Raw genomic sequence first — 19,477 nt, forward strand, 5'->3', positions numbered from 1 at the left:
CCTGAGCCACCTTAGGCTTCCCTGGTGGCTGAGATGGTAAAGAATCTGCCTGCAATGTGGGAGACCTGGGTTTGATCCCTGGGTTGAGAAGATCCCCTGGAGAAGGGAATGGCTACCCACTTCAGTATTCTTGCCTGGAGAATTCCATGGACAGAGGAGCCTGGTGGGCTAGAGTGCACTGGGTCACAAAGAGTCGGACACGACTGAGCAACGTCGACTTTCACCGAGGAAGCCCTAAAAGCCCTAAACCTTGTTGCTTATGGAAACCCCTTTCTAAGCTTCAGACAATGTGTATTCCTGGGAGAGTAGAGTTTGAGAATTTCTTGTGTTACCTGGTTATTAAGGCAGTGAGTTTCAGTTTGGCTTTCTGGGATTAAAGTAAGAGCTGCAGAAGTAATCTCAGCAAAGGAGCACGCTGAAAAAGGGCACTTAAGACCCTCAACGCTCAAGTCTTGGCAGAGACATCTCCAACTGGCCCCATGGAAAGCAGAACAGGAAAGGCTCTACAGCATCTATTTTGATTTGGATTTATTTGTGTAGCATATACTAAATGCCTGCAATGTACTCGGAACACAGATTGTTCATTTAACTTTCATCATGAACTTCCCTTCTATCTTTCTAATGTTTCACCAAAAATTCAGAAAGAGCCCTTCCTTGCCTCCGACACCACCTTTTCCCCCTCGGTCCATACTATCTTCTGTTTCATACCACTGCCAAGAACAAAGTTCTGTCAAATGAATTAACTTAACAAAAAAAAAAGAAAAAAAATGTCATCAGTGGGCACATTTCACCCAGACCTCAAGCCAAGGCTAAACTATCTAGCCACAGTTCTGACCTTGAGCCCCAAGAACGTAACACTCTTGAGGCCATTAGTGTACAAACTATCAAAGAGAAGTTAAAGTCATTTCTTTAAGGACTTGCCAAACCTCAGCCAATTTGGCATCTCCCATCTTCCCATTTGGCCATATGCAGGCAAGGAAAACATATGCACACACACTCTCAGTTTTCTAAAAGCTTGCTGTTAAGTAATTGGTTTGAGTCCATCTTCTTTCCTCTAATCCCAATCATATTTCCTCTGCTGACTACAGCAGTAGACCCTTCTTGGCAGGGAGAGAATTACACTGCTGTTTTCACAACGGTGGTAGAAGGTCAAAGCTAACCACACTTTCTTCAAGGCTGAGCCATAAGAAAGTCTGTATAGGAGCAACAGTGTTTCCTATATGTTCACAGGCAAGTCTGAAAATGCAAGGGGAGTCTTTGCTTTAAATTATGGTTCAAACTTAAGAGTCAGAAATGCCTTATACTTACACTACTTTCATCTGCTTAATCTTTTCTTATTAATACTCTAAGATATAAGATTTTTAAAAAATGAAATGGTTAAGAAAAGAAGGTTGGTAAATTTCTTTTCTTGGATAAATCCAGAGGGGCCAGAGGGCAGGACAGCTCTGAACCCCTTCTAGAATTAGAAACCCATGTCTGACTTCTAACCACAGTGAAAACACAGGGTAACAAAGATGCCTGGTAATCCACAAGACTGAAATAGGAATTCGAAGAATTTATTTTTAGCTCCAGCAGAAACACTTCTTACTCCTGACCTTAAGAGAGTCACCACACCTCAGTGAGTTTTACAACTTCTGTATCTCTGAAGTGGGGATTACAATAACTGCCTCACCAAAGTACACTATATGACAGTGTGACGGGAACCACGCAGGGCCACACCACTGTAAAAAGTGACTAATATTACCTTTTTCCTCTTCCTGGTCTTGGCGGCATCTTCATTTGTTTCCTTCGGTTGTATCAAGAAACATTCTTTAGGCTATAAAGAAACATAGATGAGAAAACTTCATCTTAGCATGATGAGCCATTCCTTGGTGGCTCATCTGGTAAAGAATCTGCCTGCAATGTGGGAGACCTGCATTCGATGCCTGGGTGAGGAAGATCCCCTGGAGAAGGCCAGTATTCTGGCCTGGATTTCTGGAGAATCCCATGGACTGTATAGTCTATGGAGTAGCAAAGAGTCAGACACGACTTCACTTAGCATGATGAGGTGTCAACTGACGGTATGAATCCCGAAGTACCTATTGTCATGCATGTATTCTTCAGAATATCTTGTTAATACGGACAAAGAAATGTTGCAACATCCACTGTAGGCTATTTTGCTGGGGCTGGCTGAGAGAATTTGTAAAAGTGAGAAAGTGCAGATGACCTAAGACAGGAAAATCTATTAACAAAGGTCAAAATGTGTGAGTGAGTGAATATATGTTTTGAGGTGGTGGTGCAGGGTATTAAAAGTGGAAGACAGTGGCCAGGTTTGTAAAATACAGGCAGAAAGAGATATGGTTAAAATTAACATGTAGTAAAAATAAGAGTCTTTGACTAGCATGACTGGTGTGGTCTATGAACTAGCAATGTGTGAGACTGTATTTCCAAGTTACTGACTTATCATTTTGTTATCCATTCCTTTCCTCTTCTCAATAGGTATAGAAAATCTGAAGGATATATTTTCTTACATCTTTATAAAACCAGCTGCACCAAATGCCTTATCTATAGTGACTGCAAAATGAATGTTTCTGCTAATGGTCTGACAAAAGTCTCAGCACCATGGCATCTTGAGTAATTGATTTTGCCTGTTGCCTTGACCCCTGAAGTACCCTATACAGTTTAGTGCTATTTTTACCCTAAGGGTTTTTTTTTAAGTGTAGAAAAACAGGAAATTTGGGCTAAGACTTTGATTTATAAAATGGAATGCTTCAAATTCCATATTTATTAATCATAAGCAGTTGTATAAAATGTTTCCTGTGTTGGATCTTTTATGCAACATTTTCAAACCCGTTGCCAAGTAAGATATAAAATGTAAGTGAAAACTTATTCTGAGTTTTTTCTTCATTGAGTTTCCATTCCAACTAGAGAGTACTCAGTTTGAGCTGGTAAACTACTAACTAAAGCAATTTTGTCTCCACTGGTTCTGTTTAAAATGATTACAGATGAAGCTTTCTATTAAAGTTTTCAGACAGTCTGAAGATTAAGAATGCCTAGGGCCTGAAGCCAGAGAAATATAACGCTATATAATTTCTTCAAGACATGGGGCCAGGACCAGCAGTTTCTAGACTCTATTTCAGTGATAGAGAAGTAGATTCAAATGGGAATCTTGAAATCTCAGCTGCTTCTTAGTTAAAACAAAAACCCTGTAAAGTACAGATGCATCATAGCTAAAGAAAGAAAGATATTATGATCTCTCTTGTGTAGAAAGTTAAACTGTCTTGTGGATGCAGATACACTCTAATTTGATGCCAATTAGAACTGGGGCCAAGGTTCTAATATGTTACAGAAGCTGCCAGACAGTCCTAAGAGTCCAGTTACAGATCAGGTCAACATCAGCTCATGCTCCTGTGGCAAAGCCTGCATACGATTAGTAGATCCCTAGGTGCCTCAAGGCATGCTGCAGTATCTTGTCACCAGTAGCAAGGTTTTGGGGCAGCCTATGTAGAATCTATTTCATTTCCCTATTTAGCAAATGGAGGTGCTCTCTGAGTGTATGTTCAATGTGCGGAATTGTATTCAAGCTAGGTTTACAAAGCCAATTAAACACAACAGAAATTAAATGTGGAATTGAGCTCAGTTATAAGGACATGGATTCTCCAAAGGAAAACAAAAACAAAAACAATAATTCTGAATCATGCAAAGGAAAAAAAATACAGGCTTGACAATTGCTTTTGTAAGATTCTGTATATTAGGTTCAAATTCCTACATCATCTTAAAGGGAATACAGTATGATATTTATTTTCTGGGAGCAGTCACTTTAGCTGAGTGCAGTAGGATGCTAAGGAGGATGCAAGTTTGTGGGGTCAATTTCCACAGAAGTAAGATGACTTTATGAAGAAATACAAATCCCACAGTATTGAAACTTCTTAAACTTTGCTAACTGCCTTTCCAATGCTGATGTTTCCCCTCAGAGAGACTAGGTAAGAAAATGAGGAAGCATCATAGCAGGCCAGGTAATCATTGATAGAATCAATTCCAACAGCATCTATCTTTGGCAGGTAATAAGCAACATCAATTGCATATCTGAGGTTATTGATATTTCTCCCGGCAATCTTGATATCCAGCTTGTGCTTCTTCAAGGAGATTCAACCAGTCCATCCTAAAGGAGATCAGCCCTGGGTGTTCACTGGACGGACTGATGCTGAAGCTGAAACTCCAATATTTTGGCCACCTCATGCGAAGATTTGACACATTGGAAAAGACCCTGATGCTGGGAGGGATTGGGGGCAGGAGGAGAAGGGGACGACAGAGGATGAGATGGCTGGATGGCATCACTGACTCGATGGACATGAGTTTGAGTAAACTCCGGGAGTTGGTGATGGACAGGGAGGCCTGGCATGCTGTGATTCATGGGGTCGCAAAGAGTCGGACACAACTGAGCGACTGAACTGAACTGAACTGAAGTCAAGTCATTTCTTTATATAGTGATTTTTAAAATATGTACTTGGAGTATGAAGTTAAAGATTTAGAAGAATCACATTTGCTCCAAAACATTTAACAGAAAAACATATTAAGCATTTAGAAAAGCAATTAATTGGGGGTACGCTTTCAACTACTTAAAGTGTCAAAAATTATATTCTTTAAGAATGAGGCTTCTGGTTTTAACCATGGCAAATCATTTTTCAAAACATTACTAAAACGAAAATAAAGGAAACTGAAAAGATATAAATCTATAAGGACCAAGAAACCAGAAGAGAGGACAACAGTAGTGGAGAGATTTCAACAATTTTTTGAAAAATGGAAAGTGGCTGAAACTGGATGGACACTATTTAGCAGAGGGAGAGAGACAGCGAGGCCCTGGGTTTCTAGAGAGGCGGCAGATAGCAAGAAGTGTGTCTGTTTCACTTACTGGGCCCTGAAAAGGTTGAACAGTGGGTGGTGCAAGGTACTACCTAGGGGAAAGGGCTTGAAATAAAGAGACTGGATGAAAGTTTACACTTAAAATGATGTGCCTCCTTCCTACTCCCATCTGGCTCTATCTTCTGTCCAGGCAGCCAAGCAATTATCCTATTACTGCTTCCTCTCATCTTGCTCTTCCTGACGGAAGACTGGAGATTTATGCTCTGGAGAGAATAAGAAGACTGAGAAGTCTAGCACAGGGGAGACAGGGCGGAGATTGAGACTCAGCTCCTTTTCTCGTCCCTCTTTCAGGGTGTCTCAAGCCAGGTTATACAGTACAGGCAGGAGACTACTGAATTCTTCTCTGGAAAAATAAAATAACCTGAGACAAATGCTCCAAGAGAGTGACTTTGGGGGTTCCATAGTAAAAGTCCTGCTTTCTTTTCATATCACCCTACCAAGAGCTCTACCAATTGGCAAGCCCCACTTACGTACAAAAGTTTTCCATCAACTTTTTAGCGTATCTCTCTTTAATATGACTAGACAGCTAAAGTTCATCAGACATCTAAGGAAAGTCTCTAACATGAGAGCAAATAAACAAAAAGAAAAAAGAACCCCGAGGAAACAAATTACAATTACAATACTATTCTTAGAAGTACAATTACAAACAAAATGATTACAAATTATTCAAAACAATTACAATTAGTATTCACAGAGAGATGAGGGAAGAATTTCCAGCTATGAAACAAAAACAGGATGATATCCACATGGGAAAAAAATCATAAAAAAATTAACCATTAAAACAAATAAGAAAGTTGGAATAAAAATACAGGAGGAAGGCTTAAAGAAAAGTAGAAAAATCTTCCAGAAAGATGAAAAATAATAAGAAAAAAGTAGTAACAAAATTAGAGAATCAGCTTAAGAGAGTCAACATGACAATAAAAGGTATTATAGAAAGTAAGAGTCACATAAAACAGTGGGAAAGGAGTGACAAATAAGAAAAACTTTCCAGAACGGAAAGAAACTTTCTAGAACGTGAAACTCCAAATTCAAAGTCCATTAAGTATACGGTACAATGGATAAGAAAAATACCCACACTAAAGAAAATTACTGTAAAATTTCAGAACATCATGGACAAACAAAAGACTCTAAGAACTTCAAAAGAAAAACAGTAACATAATAATAAAGAGTTCAAAGAAAAGAATAGTGTCAGACCTTGCAACAACAGTAATGAAAGCCAGAACTCAGTGGGACAAAGCCTTCAAAATTATGGGGAAAATTTATCTACAAATTAGATTTTTTTATACCCAGAAAAACTATCAGTCAAGTTAAGAGGAAAATGTTTAGATCTCAGTAAACATTCTCAGATATTTAAGGTCTCAAAAAATTTACTTCTTATTTGCAGATACTAAAGGCTCCATTCTAGCACAATAAAGGGCTAAATCAAGAAAGAGGATGATACAGGATTCAGTAAATAGAGAGACCAATCCAGATGACAACTGAGGGAATAGCAAAGAGAAGTCTCAGTTGCTCTGAAAGTCTAGAAAATAACCAACTCCAAGTGGAAAAAAAGTGTGGAGAAGCGTAGGAAAGAACAATAACTGTTCTACTTGAGCATATGGAAAATATTATTTATGGGCATGTGGAAGAGATGTTGTAACATATGGGAGCAATTAACAATAGGAACACAGCAAGTCAGGCAAATGAAGAAATGAGGTAATTATTAATGCCATGAAAATAAACAGTTGTATAAGAAAGCAGAGATGATTATAGCTTCTCTTTTCCTCAGCATTGAACAGTGTTTCCATGGTCATAATAATCAGAGAGTGACAACTGTTCTAACCAAAATATAATATCGTGTTGGCAGAGGAGGCAGCAGCTGGAGAGGGAATAGGGCACAGACGACAGGATTACGCCCTTGTGTGCCACCTCAGGAAGATAAGGTCAAAAATTGGTAAACCAAGAAACTGCAGTATGAAATATAAGGTAGCAAATAAGAAAAACAGCTAAAGACTGAGAGTGGTTGCCACTGAGGGAAGACTCAGATAAGAGAAGGGAAGAGACTGCTGTTTTTCCACTAAAAACCTTTAACAGTGTTCGATTATTGCCTTGGTAAAAAGATAAAATTTAAATTGTCATTTTATAACAAAAACAAGCATGTTCACTGTAAAAATTAAGACAAGTTAGGGGCCTCCTCGTGGCCCGGTGATTAGGAATCTGCCTGCCAGTGTGGGGGACGTGGGTTCGATCCCTGGTCCGGGAAGACTCCGCGTCATGGGGCAGCTAAGCCTGTGTGCATGAGTGAGCCCTCAGCTCTGGAGACTGTGGCCCGAACAACAGACGCCACTTCGATGGGAGGCCCACACACCCTGGCTAGAGAAAGCCTACGTGCAGCAATGAAGACCCAGCACACCCCAAAATAAATAAAATAAATGAGTAAATAAATAAAATATTTTTAAAAAAAGCAACTTAGAGCTGCTTATTTGGTTTGGTCAAAAGTTATTCAACATACACTCACTGAAATGTTTAAATTAAAAGATTGATAACTCCAAAAGTTGATAAGAGAATAAGGCAAGTAAAACTGATACACTGACAGTGGAAGTGGAAAAATGGAACTCTCATTTTGAGAAAAATTCTAGCAGTTTGTACAAAACTAAATATGATCCAGCAGTTCTATTCCTATGTGTTTACTCAAGAGAAATAAAGATTTATGTTAACAAAAAGGCTTGTATATGAATGTTGATTGCAAATTTATTCATAATAGACCCTAACAAGAAATAGTCACAGGCATCCATTAACAGAAGAATGGATAATAAATTGTGACACATTTATATAATTGAATATTATTTAGTGTTATGGACTGAATTGTGACCCCCCATAATTTATATGCTGAAGCCCTAATCCCTAATGTGACCATATTTGGAGATAGGGCCTTTAAAGAGGCAATTAAAGAGATCATAAAGATGAGGTCATAATCCAGTAAGACTTGTGTCTTTGTAGGAGGGGGAAAAGATACCAGGAATGTACGTACACAGAGAAAGGCCACATGAGGACACAGTGACAAGGGAGCCATTTACAAGCCAAGGAGAGAAGCATCAGGAGAAACGACACCTGTCAGTACCTTGATCATGGACTTGCATCTTCCAAAATTGTGAGAGATGAGTTTTGGTCGTTTACACCACCCAGGCACTTTGTTATGTCAGCAGTACAGACTCACACACTCAGCAAAACAAAAAAGAAAGAGAAAACAAGAAAAGACCTCCATCATCAACACAGATGAATCTGAATAACACTGTGCTGAATAAAAGACGTCGAGAGCAAAAGAGTGTACCCTGTATGACTTAATTTGTGTGAAATTCTAGAAAAAGGAAAACTGATTATGGGGGGAAATCATCAGAACAATGGTTGCCTCAGGGGCAAGCAGTTTTGAAGAGGACTTTCGACATTTCTGTATTTTTTTGTATGTTAACTTTACTTTAAAAGGGAAAAAAAGAACTTTAAAATTTTTATTTACTTATAAATATTTTAATAATATTTATATTAAATATTAAAATAAGTATTTTCAATACTTATTTTAAAGTAAATATTGAACTTTAAAAAGTAATATGCATGCTGAAGCATCTGAGCAGGCTGTACTGATTTTTGCAAATAACTTTGAAATGTATCAAAAATAAGGTGATAGATGGATAGTATCTGAGCACACTGTTCAAAACTTTTGGACAGAGACACAATCACCTAAGAAATCTTGAAAGGGAATTCCCTGGCAGTTCAGTGGCTAGGGCTCTGTACTTTAACTTCTGAGGGCCCAGGTTTGATACCTGGTCAAGGAACTAGGAGAAGGAAATGGCAGCCCACTTCAGGGTTCTTGCCTGGAGAATCCCAGGGACGGGGGAGCCTGGTGGGCTGCCGTCTGTGGGGTCGCACAGAGTCAGACACGACTGAAGCGACTTAGCAGCAGCAGCAGCAGCAAGGAACTAGGATCCCACAAGCTCCACACTGCAGCCAAATTAGCAACCAAACAAAAGTCTTTAAAGAAATTAAAGGTGTGCCTTGGTGATTCTCTCAAGCACGAGTCTAGGAAGCTTGAGGGGTCTTGTCTAGTAACTGTCTCAGCTGAGGCCCAAGGTACAGAAGACTTTATCGAGTCTCTTTCTGTTGTGTAAGTTCATTTGTATCATTTCTTTTTAGATTGCACATATAAGGGATGCCATACAGTATTTCTCCTTCTCTGTCTGACTTATTTCACTCAGTATGACACTCTCTAGGTCTATTCATGTTGCTGCAAATGACATTATTTCATTCTTTTTAATGGCAGAGTAATATTCCATTGCCTACCTAGCACATGGAACTCTACTCAATGCTATGCGCCAGCCTGGATGGGAGTTGGGTTTGGGGGGAATGCACACATGTATATGTATGGTTGGGTCCCTTTGCCGTCCACCTGAAACTACAAACATTGTTAATTGGCTATATCCCAATACAAAATGGGCTTCCCTTTTGGCTCGGCCGATAAAGAGTCTGCCTGTAATATGGGAGACCTGGGATTGATCCCTGGGTTGGGAAGATCCCCTGGAGAAGGGAAAGGCTATCCACTCCAGTATTCTGGCCTAGAGAATTCCATGGACCATATAGTCCATGGGGGCACAAAGAGTTGGACATGACTGAGCGAATTTCACTTCACTTTGATACAAAATAAAAAGGTTAAAGTTTGAAAAAAAAAAAAAAAGATGGTTTATCTGGAAAAGATTTGTGGGTGTGACTTCTGTCTAATGGAGCAAATCCCAGAAGAATCATAGGAAACCCACAAAATTCCTAAAGGAGTTATATATTCAGAAACTGAGAGGATCAGAGATGAACCCTCAGATTTCTATTGTCAAGAAGCAAGCTGAAAGAGCTGCTTAGTTGCAAATACATGTTACCTTTCTTGTCTTTTTTTTTTTTTTAAAGAGAGGATGACTCAAAGGACAGAACAAGAACCCAAACAGCAGAGCCAAGAACCATGAGACCCTAAGCCTTAAGACTTAATCAAGAAACTCCCAACACTTTCTGAATGTTGTGGACCAATGACTCTTTGTTCCTCTGGTTTGAACAGAAATGTCTATAAAGTCATCCAGTGTTTGTCTCACAGATTGATGTTGGATACATAGAGGTTAGATAACTTGTCTCTTCAGTTAACACAGGTTGAGAAGAAATATACTCAAAGAGCTATACTTAAGGGACTAAATCCAAGGAAACTCAACTGCACGTGGACTTGAATACAATGAAATTCTGGGCACTGAACTCACACTGTAATGGCATGAGATTTTTGCAAGCCTTGGGAGGGGTGAATATATTCTGCATATGTAGTAGAAGCAGTGTTAGTCGCTCAGTCGTGTCCGACTCTTTCCGACCCCATGGACTGCAGTCCGTCAGGCTTCTCTGTTCATGGGATTCTCCAAGCAAGAATACTGGAGTGAGTTGCCATGCCATCCTCCAGGGTATCTTCCCAACCCAGGGATTGAACCCAGGTCTCCTGCAATGCAGGCAGATTCTTTACCATCTGAGCTGAGCTACAGGGAAGAACCATTCTGCATATGGGAGGGATCTAAATCACTAGGGGTCAGAGGGCAGACTGTAGCCAGACCCTAGGAAGTGTGCAGTGAACATTATATCCTGGAATTCATCCCCTCCTCTTAAATATGGATCGGATTTACTGATCTACTTCTAACAGCATATGGAGGAAGGGATGTGATGTCAGTTCTGAGTTAGTCTGAGATTAGTTCTGGTTTCAGTCTTGAATGATCTTGCTCATTCCCTCATGGGTCACGTGGCCTGGAGGAAGCCAGGGGCAATGTTTTGAGGCAGCCATAAGGAGAGGCTCATTTGATGAGGAAGTTCAGTTCAGTTCAGTCGCTCATGTCCAATTCATTGCGACCCCATGAACCCCATGGACCCCATGCCAGGCCTCCCTGTCCATCACCAACTCCCAGAGTTTACCCAAACTCATGTCCATTGAGTTGGTGATGCCATCCAATCATCTCATCCTCTGTCGTTCCCTTCCCCTCCCACCATCAATCTTTCCCAGCATCAGAGTCTTTTCAAATGAGTCAGGTCTTCACATCAGGTGGCCAAAGTATTGGAGTTTCAGCTTCAACATCAGTCCTTCCAATGAACACCCAGGACTGATCTCTTTTAGGAGAGACTGGTTGGATCTCCTTGCAGTCCAAGGGACTCTCAAGAGTCTTCCTCAGCACCACAGTTCAAAAGCATCAATTCTTTGGCACTCAGCTTTCTTCACAGTCCAACTTTCACATCCATACATGACCACTGGAAAAACCATAGCCTTGACTAGACAGACCTTTGTTGGCAAAGTAATGTCTCTGCTTTTTAATATGCTGTCTAGGTTGGTCATAACTTTCCTTCCAAGAAGTAAGCGTCTTTTAATTCCATGGCTGCAGTTACCATCTGTATTAATTTTGGAGCCCCCCAAAATAAAGTCTGCCACTGTTTCCCCATCTATTTGCTGTGAAGTAATGGGGCTGGATGCCATGATCTTAGTTTTCTGAATGTTGAGTTTTAAGCCAACTTTTTCACTCTCCTCTTTCACTTTCATCAAAAGGTTCTTTAGTTCTTCTTCACTTTCTGCCATAAGGGTGGTGTCATCTGCATATCTGAGGTTATTGATATTTTTCCTGGCAATCTTGATTCCAGCTTGGGCTTTATCCAGCCCAGCGTGTCTCATGATGTACTCTGCATATAAGTTAAATAAGCAGGGTGACAATATACAGCCTTGACGTACTCCTTTCCCGATTTGGAACCAGTCTGTTGTTCCATGTCGAGTTCCAACTGTTGCTTCCTGACCTGCATACAGGCTTCTCAAGGTCAGGTAGTCTGGTATTCCCATCTTCCAGAATTTTCCACAGTTTATTGTGATCCACACAGTCAAAGGCTTTGGCGTAGTCAATAAAGCAGAAATAGATGTTTTTCTGGAACTCTCTTGCTTTTTTGATGATCCAGCAGATGTTGCCAATTTGATCTCTGGTTCCTCTGCCTTTTCTAAAACCAGCTTGAACATCTGGAAGTCCACGGTTCACGTATTGCTGAAGCCTGGCTTGGGCTTTACTTGGGCTTTACTTGGGCATTACTTTGCTAGCGTGTGAGATGAGTGCAATTGTGTGATAGTTTGAATGTTCTATGGCATTGCCTTTCTTTGGTATTGGAATGAAAATTGACTTTTTCCAGTCCTGTGGCCACTGCTGAGTTTTCCAAATTTGTTGGCATATTGAGTGTAGCACTTTCACAGCATCATCTTATAGAATCTGAGATAGTTCAACTGGAATTCCATCACCTCCACTAGCTTTGTTCATAGTGATGCTTCCTAAGGCCCACCTGACTCACATTTCAGGATGTCTGGCTCTAGGTGACTGATCACACCACTGTTGTTATCTGGGTCATGAAGATTTTTTTTTGTATAGTTCCTCTATGTATTCTTGCTACCTTTTCTTAATACCTTCTGCTTCTTTTACATCCGTCCCTGGAGAAGGAAATGGCAACCCACACCAGTACTCTTGCCTGGAAAATTCCATGGACAGAGGAGCCTTGTAGGCTATAGTCCATGGAGTCACAAAGAGTCAGACACGACTGAGCAACTTCACTCACTCTGTTAGGTCCATACCATTTCTGTCCTTTATCGAACCCACTTTGCATGAAATGTTCCCTTGGTATCTCTAATTTTCTTGAAGAGATCTCTAGTCTTTCCCATTCTATTGTTTTCCTCTATTTCTTTGCACTGATCACTGAGGGAGGCTTTCTTATCTCTCTTTGCTATTCTTTGGAACTCTACATTCACATGGGTATATCTTTCCTTTTCTCCTTTGCTTTTTGCTTCTCTTCTTTTCACAGCTATTTGTAAGGCCTCCTCAGACAGCCATTTTGCTTTTTTTGCATTTCTTTTTCTTGGGGATTGCCCCTTTCTCCTGTACAATGTCACGCACCTCCGTCTATAGTTTATCAGGCACTCTGTCTGTCAGATCTAGTCCCTTAAATCTATTTGTCACTTCCACTCTATAATCGTTAGGGATTTGATTTAGGTCATACCTGAATGGCCTAGTGGTTTTCCATACTTTCTTTGATTTAAGTGTGAATATAGCAATAAGGAGTTCATGATCTGAGCCACAGTCAGCTCCTGGTCTTGTTTTTGCTGATTGTATAGAGCTTCTCCATCTTTGGCTGCAAAGAATATAATCAGTCTGATTTTGTTGTTGACCAACTGGTGATGTCCATGTGTAGAGTCTTCTCTTGTGTTGTTGGAAGAGGGTGTTTGCTATGACCAGTGCCTTCTCTTGGCAGAACTCTTATTAGCCTTTGCCCTGCTTCATTCTGTACTCCAAGGCCAAATTTTCCTGTTACTCCAGGTGTTTCTTGACTTCTTACTTTTGCATTCCAGTCCCCTATAATGAAAAGGACATCTTCTTTGGGTGTTAGTTCTAAAAGGTCTTGTAGGTCTTCATAGAGCCACTCAACTTCAGCTTCTTCAGCATTACTGGTTGGGGCATAGACTTGGATTACTGTGATTCTGTCATTTTTGAGATTGCATCCTAGTACTGCATTTCAGACTTTTTTGTTGACTATGATGGCTACTCCATTTCTTCTAAGGGATTCCTGCCCACAGTAGTAGATATAATGGTCATTTGAGTTAAATTCACCCATTCCAGTCCATTTTAGTTTGCTGATTCACTCTTGCCATCTCCTGTTTGACCACTTCCAATTTGCCTTGATTCATGGACCTAACATTCCAGGTTCCTATGCAATATTGCTCTTTACAGCATCGGACGTTGCTTCCATCACCAGTCACATCCACAACGGGGTGTTGTTTTTGCTTTGGCTCCATCCCTTCATTCTTTCTGGAGTTATTTCTCCACTGATCTCCAGTATGATATTGGGCACCTATCAACCTGGGGAGTTCATCTTTCAGTGTCCTAAGTTTTTGCCTTTTCATACTGTTCATGGTGTTCTCAAGGCAAGAATACTGAAGTGGTTTGCCAGTGGTCCAGTGGACCACATTTCGTCAGAACTCTCCACCATGACCCGTCCATCTTGGGTGGCCCTACACGGCATGGCTCATAGTTTCATTGAGTTAGACAAGGCTGTAGTCCATGTGATTAGATTGGTTAGTTTTCTGTGATTGTGGTTTTTAGTCTGTCTGCCCTCTGATGGAGGATAAGGAAGTGAGGCCTGCCAACAGCCACCTGAATGAGTGTTGAGGAGCATTCTTCACAGTGGAGCCACTAACCCTCAGCTCATAACCTGACTGACGACTGATGAGATATAGGTAACAGAAGCTGAGATTAGGAATCTTTTCTGTTTGAAGCTACTAACTTTGGCGGTAATTTGTTATGCAACGAGAGATTACTACTAAGAGAGACAGAAATGAGACACCATATAAAGGAAGAAGGTAAATCAGAGAGTGGACAGGACACAGTCCTCTTTCTTCTTCATCAAGAATAATACTGAAGTTAAAGAGTAGGAGAGATAATGAAACGACCACTGTGAAAATAATTAGTAAAAAAATGCTGCAGTGAGAAAGGTAAGTAAGAGGGGAAAGTGATAAGTACTCTGCTGAAGATTCTTCTATGATCCAAGGAGATAAACAAAAAGCTAGTTCAATAAAAAAGTTCAGTGTGGTCTCTGAGGGGGAGAGGATGGGTCATGGAACCATTAAAAGGCTACTGACATCATGGAGGCATCAATGAAAAGTCATGAAATCCCTCATAAGGGATTACATTCTGGGAACCATAATTACAAAGTCACTAGGGCAGGCTCTGAAATGACTGATGTTTAGGAGGAAAGAGGGTGATGCAATCTCTAGAAGTAGGGGAGTTCATGATTTATTTTGGAAGCAGTATTTGGAAAAAAAAGAAAAAACAGAACTCTTGGCAAATCTTTATACTCACATTATTAAGGAGGCCAAGGATGATTATTCAGATGTAAAATGGTTGCTAGAGATGATGTAGTTTTAAGGGTAAAAAACTTTTATAAAGTTATAAATCTGCTGCTTGAAAAACTGGACAGATGGGAGATGTAGACTCAGTAAGAGAAATGCAGGCCCAGCCATGGCAAAGGAGGAAACGCCATCCAACTGGACACATACTCTCACCTGGTGATATTAAAGTCTAAACGCACAGTACAGCTAGCAGCATAAGGCCAGGCAGCTGCTATGCAAGTTTAAAAAAACAAAACAAACACAGAAAAAACCTTAAAGAACAGCAAACGATTAAGTGAATTTGAAAAAAAAATTCAAAACTTAAATAATTTAACTTAAATAATTTCTTTTATTTTTCTTTTTTATCCAGCAAAAAAAAGTAAAATTACTGTTAGAAAACCAAGACTTGGTTATATGTGCCAAAGGCACCTGTGGCGGAGCTAGGTTACCACAGCAGACACAAATGAATGCTGGTCCCTAGGGTGCTCATGGACTAGTTGGAGACTCCGGCTTTATGTGCATAAACAACTCGAGAAGGACTCGAGAAAGCAGTCAGCCTGACGAAAAGGCGGTCCTTGGGGTGGTGACATGAGTTCCGGAGGGAGCAGAGCATCAGGAGACAGGACGGGGAGGCCAGAGAGGAGCTCGAGGGACTGTGTGGTATTCGGGCTGGAAGAGGGAAGATTCCCAGCTCTAATGTCAAGGTCGGGGACCCTTCAAGGAGGGGCTGATGACAGGACAAGGGTCAGGGAGCCGATGCCTCACAGCTGGGACATGGCGGGTTGAGATGGGAAGAGTGGTAAGAAAACTGGGATTCCAGGCTAGTCGTTCATGCCTCCTTTTCAGAAATGAGTGTCAGCTCAGTGAAGGTTCTGTGCCAGGGGCAGTGGAGATGCACAGAGGTATACAGCCTGGGGGGGAGACCAGGGAGTGAGATGGATAACACTTAAATAAGGCAGAGGGCACAGGGGATCCCCATGTGAACTCTGATCAGGGCAGTAAAGACAGGCCTGGGGGAGGGATTAGGGCACTGTGTCTATCTAGGACCTTGATTCTTCAAAGCAATTTGTTAGCAAAAGAAATCAGAGCAGGTTGAAAGAGGTTAAAGTGAACAGTAAAATTTAACTTTTTGTGATTTTTTTTTCCCAAATACCACTGGTATGTGACCAACAAAGCCCTTGATGACACAGTAAATCTAATTTTTCCAAGCTGAACGAGGAAGGACAGGTGGAAAGAGAACTGGAAGCAATGTCATCCTCAGGAGGCGCCCTGAAGGCAGTCAAATGGGTCACGACTCCTGGCACCCCTCACTCTGAGCTTCAGGTTCTTTGTCAAATGGGATCTCCCTGCCCTCCCAGGGCAGCTGTGATGATTGTGAGTCATGACCTTACACAGCGCCCGTGCTGAGTGCTCAATAATTGTTTTATTAGTGTTGAAACTTGGGTTGCTGAAATACAGGTGAACGCTCATGGCAATTAAGAATGTGCTTAACTTTTTCTTCCTCAGTTTTTCTCTTTTCTTCCTGTGGTTCCCTGTCATTTATCTAACTTGATCGTGGGAAAAGAAGACTCAAGGAGGAAGAAGGTAAAAAATAGGTGGATATACAGCAAGGCGAAGGCTCTGCCAATAAAAAGACAGTAAAGATTCATACCTGAGTGAGTTTATTAATGCAAATTTATTCTTTCACCAAAGAGCCCAGAAAAAGTGAGGTGCAATCAAAAAGAAAATCACGGGAGAAAGTAAGGAAAAAGAAAGTCAATGGCTACAAAGGATACTGGGAAACAAGTTCTGCAGGGAGGCATCTATTAGAGGCAGAGGTTAAAGAAGGCACGACTATGGTGTGGTCAGTGGAGTAAGTTAAGATAAAAATCAAACCCCATCTTGGTGAGATCAATTGAAAAGCTAAAGATGTTAACCTGTAGGTCTTAGAAAGAATGATTAAAACTGAAATTTATATAGGACCTTGGAGTTAAATATTTAATGGCTGGAGAGAAAACCAAGGTGGATTATACATTAACTATGTAAATTTTTCTGCATCCCCCACCCCACAAAGAAAAAATAAAAGACCTGAAGTATATTTCACTATAATATTTATCACTTCAGTGCTTACTCTCTGCCAACCACTATTTAAAGAGCTTAATAAGTATTAATCATTTAATCCCCAGAGCAACTCTGTGAAGGAAATACAATTAACACCATTTTACCAATAGAGAGATGAGGCACAGAGAGTTTAACTTGCCCAAGGAATCACAGCTTGCAGGTAACCACAATGCAAAAACTGCTTCCCACAATTATCCTAAGTCTGGTCACAAACTTTGGGTAGAGTCACCCTCTAGTGGAATGAGTTTAGGGCCACCTACAATAAGAATGGGCTTCCCTGGTGGCTCAGTGGTAAAGAATCTGCCTCCCAAAGCAGGAAACTCGGGTTTGATCCCTGGGTTGGGAAGATCTCCCAAAGAAGGAAAGAGCAACCCACTCCAGTATTCTTGCCCGGGAAGTCCCAAGAACAGAGGGGCCTGGCGGGCTACAGTCCAGAGGGTCGCAAAGACTAGGATATGATTTAGTGAATTCACAACAATGAATAAGATCACAAGTCATTCCTGAGAAGGAGATGGTGACTTTGGACTGACAGTAGGTAGTCCTCTAAAAATCACACATGGTTACCAATTCGGTTGGAGGGACACATTAAGGTGAAAAAGCTGCAAATGGATGTGAGTGGCCAATAAAAAGAATGAAAAGGCAATAAAAAGAATGAAAAGGCAATAAAAGACCGTTAAGTCCAAGAAGCAAAGTCTATCAGATTCCCACATGTGGTAATACGAAGGTGGAGAATCTCTGATAAGAATTCACACAACAGACATGATGCTAGGCAGTCATGAGGCCCTGAGAGCCTCCTCACAGCATGGTTTGTCCCTATGATCATGCATTGATTGTGGGGCTCATCTTGCCTATATTTATGCTATTTGTCTCCTCCTAGGAACTATACCCAAAAGAATAAGGCGGGGTCTTTGGTAAAACTATACTACAAGAAACTGAGATATCATTATTGTACATTTCTCTTATAAACAAACAAACAAACAAAAAAAAGCATTAGAGGGAAAACAGACCTTGTTGGTCTGTAATTAATGAAGCCTGACTCTTTCAAAGGCAGAGAAGGTACAAGCTTCCCTCAAAGCCCACCCACAGCTGGCAATGCAACAGAGGGAACGCTGCAGGAGGGAAGAAGAGGCTGATTGCAGAGCCAACAACTGTGACTCTCACCGGTTTGCTTTTCTTGGACAGGGCAGGACCTGGAGCTGTCTCCTGCTGCGCCATTTCCGTGTCTCCTCCTCCTTCACCATCTGATGCTCCTAGGAAACAGAAAGACTAAAAATTAGTGAAGCACCTTGCTCTTTCTCCCATTTCTAGCGTAATCTTGGTACCATCTTTTCAGAAGGTTCTGTCCCTTGACTCGATAATTTCACCTCTAAGAAGCTGAATTTGAGAAAATGATCCAAAATGAAGATGGCGATTGAAGAACCAAGGTGGCAGCGTTACTTATAAAACTACACAAATGAAGATTATCCAGATGTCTAAAACTGAGACTGTTTAATCAAGGAACACACACTGAGTTACTCTCCCTTTTCAGATGGAAAAGTTGTTGCTTGGAGGGATAAAGTAATTTGCCCTAGGTCACACACCTGGGGACCCACATCTCTCTGAGTCCAAAGTCTTCCCCCATAAGCGATGCTGCCTGTACTGAGACCCAGCCAGCTCTCAACACCTGTGTGTTGGCCCCAGAGGTAACGAAAGAGAACGTGACAAAAGGATTATACATCGTGAGGAATTCTTATTTTAAATTTATAAAATCTTTCAACACTGGAAAAAGTAAATTCTTATCCTAAGAATCAGGAAAAAAGTTTTTAATAATAAAAGTTTTTAACAATTTTTCTGTTTAAAAAGTTCTTTTAAAGAAACATGGCAAAAAAAAAGAAAAAAAAAAGTCTATAAATGCACTCAACTTCCATTTCTACTTGACAAAAATTTTATAAGAAATAAAGAAATTTAACATTTCATTTGAATTTGTACTTCAGATTTTCAGGTCTATTTCAGAATAAAAGTTATATTTTCCACTCTAAAAAAAAAAAAAAGAAACATGGCAACCATAAGCTTTTTGCTTCCCATAATGCTATCCTGTCTTTCAGATTTTAGTGGCTGTTCTCTCTGAACACATTTTTGAATCTTTGAAAGACTTCACTCACTCCCTTTGAGTTTTTCTGTATATCTCCAAGCCCAAAATGTGAGTCTTGAGTAATACTGGTCAGAATTCATATTTAGGTACAGATTAACTAGTCCAGTGGTCCTGAGATGGTTAGTTCTATGTATCAACTTGACTGGGCCACAGGGTGGTCCGGATACTTGGTCAAACATTACTCTAGATGTTTCTCTGTAGGTGTTTCTGGTTGAGATAACACTGAATGGGCGGACTGGAATAAAGCAGATTGCCCTCCCTACTGTGGAAGGGATGGCCAATCAGGTGTGGCTGGGATAGAACTAAAGGTATGACCCTCCCTGAGTAAGATAATTTGTTCTGCCTTTGGACTTGAAACATTTGGCTCTTCCTGGGTCTGGAGCCTGCAGGCCAGTGAGCTGGAA

The 19,477-nt window shown here is 40.7% G+C and overlaps 1 protein-coding gene across 3 annotated transcripts in view; it reads right to left on the reverse strand.

Annotated features, from left to right (window-relative positions):
* The window catches only part of CMSS1 (cms1 ribosomal small subunit homolog), a 370,073-nt gene that overhangs the window by 18,627 nt on the left and 331,969 nt on the right, over window positions 1–19,477 (reverse strand). For all 3 annotated transcript variants that reach the window (XM_065913767.1, XM_065913769.1, XM_065913768.1), the window contains exons 2-3: window positions 18,104–18,192; window positions 1,745–1,816 (exon numbers count right to left, since the gene is read on the reverse strand). In XM_065913767.1, the coding sequence (XP_065769839.1) occupies window positions 1,745–1,816; window positions 18,104–18,192 (161 nt within the window). The remainder of the gene's footprint in view (window positions 1–1,744; window positions 1,817–18,103; window positions 18,193–19,477) is intronic.

Source organism: Muntiacus reevesi, chromosome 21 (assembly GCF_963930625.1).
Source record: "Muntiacus reevesi chromosome 21, mMunRee1.1, whole genome shotgun sequence".
In the NCBI taxonomy this organism is placed as follows: domain Eukaryota; kingdom Metazoa; phylum Chordata; class Mammalia; order Artiodactyla; family Cervidae; genus Muntiacus; species Muntiacus reevesi.